The sequence below is a fragment of the Lactuca saligna genome, chromosome 8, assembly GCF_052625555.1.
Source record: "Lactuca saligna cultivar CGN05327 chromosome 8, ASM5262555v1, whole genome shotgun sequence".
NCBI classification, from domain to species: domain Eukaryota; kingdom Viridiplantae; phylum Streptophyta; class Magnoliopsida; order Asterales; family Asteraceae; genus Lactuca; species Lactuca saligna.
This window is the reverse complement of record NC_136424.1, coordinates 10,178,266-10,187,691: the sequence shown is the minus strand read 5'-3', so window position 1 is coordinate 10,187,691 and position 9,426 is coordinate 10,178,266. Positions and strand designations below refer to the sequence as shown.

General features: G+C 33.4%; 1 protein-coding gene across 1 annotated transcript; it reads right to left on the bottom strand.

The window, feature by feature from the left end:
• Positions 1 to 3,916: 3,916 nt before the first annotated feature.
• LOC145009390 (uncharacterized) lies at positions 3,917 to 4,930 on the bottom strand. The gene has a single exon (XM_078968097.1). It carries the CDS (start codon positions 4,928 to 4,930, stop codon positions 3,917 to 3,919), a length of 1,014 nt encoding a protein of 337 aa, XP_078824223.1.
• Positions 4,931 to 9,426: the final 4,496 nt, after the last annotated feature.

Here is a 9,426-nt window from a genome sequence, read left to right as displayed (position 1 = left end):
TTTCCCAACATCTTCATTTCTTATATCATTTTAGGACAAAGAAACAGAAGGTTTTCATGAACTTACAAGAGAACCTCACTACATAAACCCTAAACTACTCTCGCAACATAACACTCAAACCCTAAACTAAAATACAATCAGAAGATGTAAGTATTAAGATCTAAACATCTGAAACAAATGATCAACAAGAAAAGAACAACAAATACACTGAACTATGAACGATTTAACAACGAGAAACCCTAAACTCAGAGAAACCCTAATCGTCTTACACAGCTTCAAGGATGAGAAATGATCGAGAGTTATCTCCAGATACACTCTCTCTCTTCTTTTATTTGTTATCCAAGCAAATCGGATCCAACCCAAGTCCCTTGACCCGCTTTAAGATCCGCGTGCATTTTTCCTGTAAAAACACTTAACTCCAAAAGAACAAAATTTATACACATTACACCCTCTAAGTTATAAATAAATATGAGATTGCAAACTGAATTACCCTTATTTTCAACATCCCCCCTCAATCGAAATATTTATTTTTTATTTTTTAGAAACATCTACAAGACCCATTTTATTAGACAGAAAATCATGTTGTTTTATAGTTAAAGATTTGGTAAGTATATCTGCCGTTTGTTCAGAGGAACAAATTTTGACCAATTTTATTACACCACTAGAAATTGTTTCTCTAACAAAATGCAAATCAATTTCAAAATGCTTTGTCCTCTCATGAAAAACAGGATTTAAAACCAATTTAATAGTTGACTCATTATCACAAAAAACTGAAACTGGAAGTAACTCCTTAATTCCTAACTCAAACAAAAATTTTAGCACCCAAATTATTTCACATGTAATAGAACCAAGAGCCATATATTCAGCTTCAGTAGAAGATCTAGAAACAGTAGATTGTTTCTTACTCTTCCAAGATATCAAACAATTATTAAAAATAAACCAAATATCCAGACACTGACTTTCTTGTAACCAAGCACTTAGCCCAATCTGCATCTACAAATCCTTTAAGTTCAAAGCTGTCAAATTTCGTTATAGCTATTCCCTTTCCTGGACTATTCTTTAAATATCTTAAAAGTCTCAATACAACTTTAAGATGAGACCTGTTAGGCCTATGCACGAATTGACTAAGCACTTGAACAGCATAAGAAATATCAGGTCTAGTAACAGTTAAGTATATTAGTTTCCCTATCAGTTTTTGAAATTCCGTTTTATTTTCTAATAAAGCATTTCCTTTATTTTTTCCACCAGAATCTAACACAAAATTTGTTTCCAAAGGTGTACTTACAGGTTTACATGCAAGCATACCATATTCATGTAATAACTCTAAACAATATTTTCTTTGATTTAAGCATAAACCATCATTAAACCTTACTACTTCTATTCCCAAAAAATACTTCAAAACTCCAAGATCTTTAATTAAAAACTGAGTTTTCATGAAATTTTTAACTTTCTGCAATTCATGTTCACAATTTCCAGTTAAAATAATGTCATCTACATATACAAGTAACACAGTCAATGAACCTTCAAACTTCCTCACAAATAAGGAATAATCACTTATACATTGCTGAAAACCATATAAAAATAAAGAAGAACAAAGTTTTTCATTCCATTTTCTCGGGGCTTGCTTTAATCCATATAGAGATTTAGTAAGTTTACACACCTTAGAATCACCAGCAGAATAATATCCAGGAGGAAGAGACATATAAACATCCTCAGTTAAATCACCATATAAAAAAGCATTATTTATATCAAGTTGATATAAAGGCCACGAATTCTGAACAGATAAAGAAATAATAATACGAACAGTCACTATTTTTGCAACTGGAGAAAAGGTTTCTTCAAAATCTATTCCTTCTCTTTGGTTATACCCTTTAGCAACCAAACGAGCTTTATATCTTTCTACTTCACCACTGGATTTATATTTAATTTTGAAAACCCACTTACAACCTATTGGTTTTCTACTTTTAGGCAAATTAGTAATTTCCTAAGTATTATTTCGATGGAGTGCCTCCATCTCTTCATTCATTGCTTTAACCCAGTTAGGATCAGTTAAAGCTTCCTTATAATCTTTTGGTTCAACAGTTTTATTTAAGTTTGAAATAAAACATTTTGTGTTATTATCTAATAAGGAATAATTGACAGACCTTTCAATACCATATTTATATTTACCTTCAACAATATAATCAACAACTTAACAGGCATGTGTGACTCACGTCTAGACCTAGAAGAACCTATAGACTGCTCAACAGAAGGAATTAATGGTGACTAACTACTTTCCTCAGAAAAATCAGAAGAAGAAGGAACAAAAACAACAGAAGAAGGCACAACTGCCTCGCCACTACGGTTGACAGTATCACTAGAATTATTATCATCCAGGTGAGTGGCTGCATCAGCACCATCCAACTGTGACTCTATTCTCAACTCATCAGGATCAATAGAATCATTTAAGTATTCATTAGTATCAAAATCATCATAGGAAAATGGATCACTAGGGACAAAAATATGTAAAGTTTTGTCAACATTTGTTGACTTTAATTTGTAAGGAAAAACAGACTCATAAAATTTCACATCCCTGGACATAAAAGAAGTGTTAGTATCCAGACTAAAAAGCTTATAAGCCTTTTTATCAGATGAATATCCTAATAAAACACATTTTTCAGCACGCTCAAAAAACTTATCATTAATATTTTGTTTGACTGCCAAGCAAAGGCAACCAAAAATTCTCAGATGATCGAAATTAGGAGTCTTTTTAAAAACAAATTCATAAGGAGAAGATCCATTTAAAACTGAGGTAGGCATTCAGTTTATCAAAAAAAACTGAGGTTAAAACAGCATCTGCCCAAAACCTTAAAGGAACTGTTGATTGAAACAAAAGAGACCATGCAACATTAAGAATGTGCTTGTGCTTTCTTTCCACAACCCCATTTTGTTGTGGAGTATAAGCACAGGAAGTTTGATGAATGATACCTCTTTCTATACAAAAACATCTCATTTGATTATTAACAAACTCTGTACCATTATCAGAATGCACAACCTTAATATTAACACTAAATTGATTCAATAAAATATTCACAAAAGATTTAAAAGAATCAAAAACTTCACTTTTAGACCTTAAGAGAAAAACCCAAGTAGCCCTAGTAAAATCATCAACAATAGTCAGAAAATACTTAAAACCTTCTACAGAAGCAAGTCTATAGGGACCCCAAACATCTAGATGAATTAATTCTCCTAACTGAGTTGAACTATGTTGACTAAGAGAGAAAGATTCCCTAGTCTGTTTAGCCCTGTGACACACATCACAAGGGGGAAGAAATTCATTTCCTAACTTCAGCTTATCTTTTAATGAGTTTAAAGCTTAGTCAGTTGGATGACCAAGTCTGCTATGCCAAGTTAACTTTGAAACACAACATTTAGAATTATTTAGACTAACTGAATTACCTGAGGGAACATGATCTAGATAATATAGTCCCCCAGACTCTCTACCATTCTCCACCATCTTCTTTGATAGTGAATCCTGAATTTTACAGTTATGTTCAGAAAAAATTACCTCACATCCATTATCCTTACACAATTTATGTACAGGTAAAAGATTAGCATTAAAATCGGGCACAGCAAAAACATCAAACAAAGTAAGATTAGAAGATAAGTGAATATTTCCAATCTTATTTATTGATGCAGAAGAACCATTAGGATGTTTCACAAGAAGATTAAGTTTATACACATCCACAGTGTCCTGGAGTTGTGACTCTGAGGCAATCATATGTTGATTTGCCCCAGAATCAACAAACCAACTTTGAGAATTATTTAAACTAACAGAGGAATTAAAACAATATGTTGATGTACCTGCCATATTTGCAGCAACAGATACATCCTCACTAGCAGAGTTCTCATTTATGAGACGAAGAAATTTAGAATACTATTCACTAGTAAGATAGTGACAATCACTACTAGGAACAGAACTAGAAGAAACTCCAGAATCGTTAGTTGGAACAACAGAAGAAGCATTCATAGGAAAAGACTTATTTTGATTATTTTTATCATTCTTAGGTTTAAAATCTTTTGGATAACCAATCAATTTATAACATCTTTCTATTGTGTGACCCTTAAGATTACAATGCTTACATTGTAACCCTTGATTTCTAAACCTATTTTGACCTTGACCCCTTTTTGAATCAGTAATTTTACTATTAAAAACAGACACTTGAGGTTTTGAAGAAGAAACAGAACTCAGAGAACCATTTTTTTGAAGAGATTCCTCTCTAGAGAGAATTGAAAAAGCTGTTTTAACATTAGGTAAAGGTTCCATTAAAAGAATGTGACTTTTAACTTGATTATACACATCATCAAGACCACTCAAAAACTGCATTAATTTCATCATTTTAGAATGATCATTAAGTTTAGTAGTAGCCACACATACACATTCAGTTAAACTAGTCAAACCATCAAAGTCTTTCCACAAAGAGTCAAGTTTATTATAATATTTGGAAAGAGAAGAACCATTCTGTTTTAAGGTATTTATCTGCTGATGAATATTAAAAATTACTGAACCATCAGCCTTATTATAAGTTTCAAATAATTCATCCCAAATATTTTTAGCATTATCAGAATGAACATGACTGGCATATATAGTCTCTGAAATTGATCCTAGCAACCAATTACACACAACAGCATTTACACGTTCCCATTTAGCACTTTTAGTGTTATCAATTTTTTCCCGAGTTAAAGTTCCATCTACAAACCCTAATTTATTTCTGGCCTTAAGGCCCCTAGTTATAGCACTACGCCATACTCGAAAGTTTTCATTTCCAGTCAATTTTATTGTAATAATAGAAGTAACTGAATTATCAGATGGATGAATGTACAATGGGTCATCAAAATCAACAGGAACCTCCTTGGGAGTATCACTCCCTTCAGAAATTTCACCAGCCATGACTAGTCAAAAAAGACACAAGAAACAAGCAACAAGGAACACAAAACAAAACAAAACTTAAAAGAAAACAGACGCCTGTGTGACTTAAAGTCCAGATGGTCACCACTGTTTGTCGGGGCCCAAGACAATCAACATAGAGTCTAAATCAGAAAACAAATTAAAGACAACAACTAGACCAATCAAGGAAGCAACATGTATAAACTAAATCAAGTAATCAAATAATCACAAATATGTCATAGATGTGCTCAAGACATCAGAACTCACGCATCTATGATGAAAAAAGTTGAGAAGGGAACTAGAAATTGCTCACAGTGATACTTAAACAGATGTTACAAGGCAGAAGACCGCTCACCTCCCCTAGGGTTGTTCCCTGTCAAAGTTATTTCAGACACTAGTCTGTTCCCTGACAGAGAACTTAAACCTTTTGCAGGGATTAAGTGAGCAGACAAGAAATGTTGAGAAGTTTTTTCAAGATCGAACCACAGATCCTCAAGAATCGGTTAATATCATCAAACTGCAAATGACAAAACAGCTTCGCAGTAACTTGTTTCTTAACAAAAAAATATGTAATCAACAAACAAATGATCTGAAGATGATCGGACTCAAGAATACACAAAAAAAAATATGAATAAGACGAACCTGTTCAAGAACGTCTTCAAATCACCAAGATCTTCAACAAATACTACACCATAGCTCTGATACCATGTTAAAAAATGTACAACCACTATTTTCCCAACATCTTCATTTCTTATATCATTTTAGGATAAAGAAACAGAAGGTTTTCATGAACTTACAAGAGAACCTCACTACATAAACCCTAAACTACTCTCGCAACATAACACTCAAACCCTAAACTAAAATACAATCAGAAGATGTAAGTATTAAGATCTAAACATCTGAAACAAATGATCAACAAGAAAAGAACAACAAATACACTGAACTATGAACGATTTAACAACGAGAAACCCTAAACTCAGAGAAACCCTAATCGTCTTACACAGCTTCAAGGATGAGAAATGATCGAGAGTTATCTCCAGATACACTCTCTCTCTTCTTTTATTTGTTATCCAAGCAAATCGGATCCAACCCAAGTCCCTTGACCCGCTTTAAGATCCGCGTGCATTTTTCCTGTAAAAACACTTAACTCCAAAAGAACAAAATTTATACACATTACACCCTCTAAGTTATAAATAAATATGAGATTGCAAACTGAATTACCCTTATTTTCAACAAGGTACAAATCTATGGGAAGCCGTTCGAGGAACTATACAGAGCGACTGCCAAAGAGCTTATAAACAGCACAAACATGACGTGAAAGATTATTTTGATAGTGTTGGTGGATGTGATGATGTGGAAGGTGCAAGACAAACTCCACCGGATGATATGGATGAGGAAGCTTGGAATAACATGATCGATCTTCTTTTTTTGGATGAGGGTTATAGGAAGCAGTGCAAAGAAGGTAAAGAAAGCAGGTCCAAACTTCAAATTACGAGTTCTCATGGAAGTAGAACATATGCAGACAGACGACATGAGGAGGTAACTAAATTTATTTGTATTTTATAAAAAATTTATTAACATTTATATAAATATATTAATTGTTTTTGGATTATTATAGAGAGAAAGAGGAGAAGACCCGCAACATATCGACGGTTGGAGACAGATGCGATTTAAAGAAAGTTGGGGATGGTGTACACCACAAACAGAAGTAGTTTGGGTAAATAATAAACAAAGTTAATAAGTTGTTTGATAAATATGTTATTATTATTTTAGTTAGGTTAAGGTATAATATTATTATTTTAGTGTATAAATTTAGTTATTTTTTTTAATTAATATACTTTTATTATTTTCTTTATCTAAGGAAAACATTCAACGAGAGAAGATGGTGATGCAATCACAACTCGGGGAGAATGAAAAGTTAAATGAAGAACAATGCATCGCTCGTGTCCTCGGTGAGAGATGTGGGCATATTCGCGGAATTGGAAGGAAACCAAGCATCAACAATAATTTATTTTCAAATGAACATACGAAACGTTCCAAAGCTTCCACATCCCAATCTTTAGATAATCCCCAAGTTGCTGTATTATCCTAACAAATTCAATTCATGCAGCAACAAATGCAACAAATGAACCAAATGTTTAATAACACTTTCGCATCTTTCATTCCAAACTTCCAACCACAACCAATGCCACAATTCCAGTTTAATCCCAATATGGTTCAACAAAATAACCCCGAAACATCAAATGAACTCGCGGAGGATGATGATGATGATGTTGATGATGGTGGTGGTGATGATGATGATGATGATGATGATGAGGAGGAGGAGGAGGAGGAGGAGGAGAACTAGAATGGTAATGACAATAATGTTTGTTAAAAACTTGCTTTTTTTTTTGTTATTTTGTTTGATGATATTGATGATGGTGGTGATGAGGAGGAGGAGGAGGAGGAGGAAAACTAGAATGGTAATGACAACAATGTTTGTTAAAAATTTGTTTTTTTTTTTTTTTTTTGTTATTTTGTTATGTAGTAGAATTTGAATGGTATGTTATGTTTATTAAGTGCTTTTGGATTTTAATGATATGTTATGTTATGTTTATATTATTCTGCAAATATCCCTTTTGGATTTGTTTTAAATGGTATATATAACAAAACCGGTGGAAGATATTAAAAAAATGGCTATAGAGACGACATGTCATCGGTATAGCTTTCCAACTGTAAAAACGGTTTTCATTTTTCCAAACGACAAGTCGTCTCTATAGCTCTCACTTATCCAAACAACTTATCGTCTCTATAGCGTCACACTTTTACCGATGACAAGTCGTCTCTATAGGGTGCGAATAAAACTTTTTCTAATTTCCTCGAAAATCAATCCCGACGATCCTTTCCCGACGACATGTCGTCTGGACTGACTATGCTATACCGACGACACCTGTACCGACAACATTTTCGATTTTTACCGACGATTTTTTACAGACCGCATGTTGTCTCTATAGGCTTTAGCGACGACAAGTCGTCTGAACAGAGCTCAAAATTGTCGTCTGCATAGTGTACGATCCTTGTAGTATTACGACTCTATACCCCAACCCAACTTGCTCTGCCCCCGAGTCATTCCTTTCTATTCCTCGGTAAACGGATCGTTGGAGCATGGGGGTATCTGCTTTTGACTGATAGAATCTCTATTTTGTCCCTCCTGACCGAGCCTACCAAAAAACAAATAAATAGATAACGTTTTGATTGTCGGTAGAGTTGCGTCAGAGACATCCTTATATGAGGAGGGCTTCGTTGTCCGGCTCCTCATAAATGATGTTAGCATAGGCCAACCCATCCTCAGAATCCTAAACAAAAAAGAGGGAACATAATCACTTTCTTTCAGTAACATATCTAATCAGACTAATAGGATTTTCAGAGTTATCAGGATCATTCACATCCATTTTAGTAGGCATGAAGGGCACGTAAGCTATCGTTTCTAGAATGCAACAAAGCTAGCTTGCTGACTCTCCTAGCGGTTTGGTGGCAAGGAAAGAGGCATTCGGGAAGCGACTTGTCGCTTATGATGAAGCTTCTAGAAAGCCGATCATTACATAGAAAGATCAAAATATTCAAATATTTAAAATTGATTATTAAAAGCTAAGCTAAAGCAAATGGCATGTAGCCTGGAAATATAAAATGTTGGTGGAATGTGCCCATCAAAAAAATATTGTAACAAAATTTTGTGGGTTCAAGTTAGCTTGTGGACAAAAAATATAATTTTAGGAGTACGATACTGTGTGTATTTACCAAATTTTTGAAGAGTGGACTTTTATTCATTGCGTGTCTACTTTTAAGAATTAAATTATTTTGATCATTTTATATATGAATTTCTTGGTTATCAAATTTTGATAAACATTTAAACCAATATATTTGATTACAATCTCAAACATAAAATACATTGCCAAAATTATCTCCCACAACCCATTATGTGACATTCGATTATTTGAATTTAATTTTGCGATATCATATACACCATTACTCTTGAAAACATCCCTTAACGGCGCATGTCACATTTCCGTTCACACTTCACACATTGGTCCTGTTATATGTTTGTTTCTCAAACCCAATCTAAAATTTGGACGCCATATTGGAAAATATATTCATCCTCGACCTTAAGTAAACTTCTCGATAATCCCACTTAATCAACTTATTATTATTATTATTATTATTATTATTATTATTATTATTATTATTATTATTATTATATGGTAAAACTTAAGGATGAGACCGATATATTATAAGGTAAACTGATGGCAAGACGAATGTTGAATTAAGATGCAAAAATGATATGAAAACATAACATGTTACTCAATGTTATCTTATTGTCGGTTATATAAAAAAAATAAAATTCAAAATGACAAAAACGGGTTAGATTTGAATCCAAACATGACAAATTAAGAACATGGCAAACGTGGACTTGAAAGCAACAATGCTCACAAAACCCCTTATAAAAACCCTATTTGCTGCCC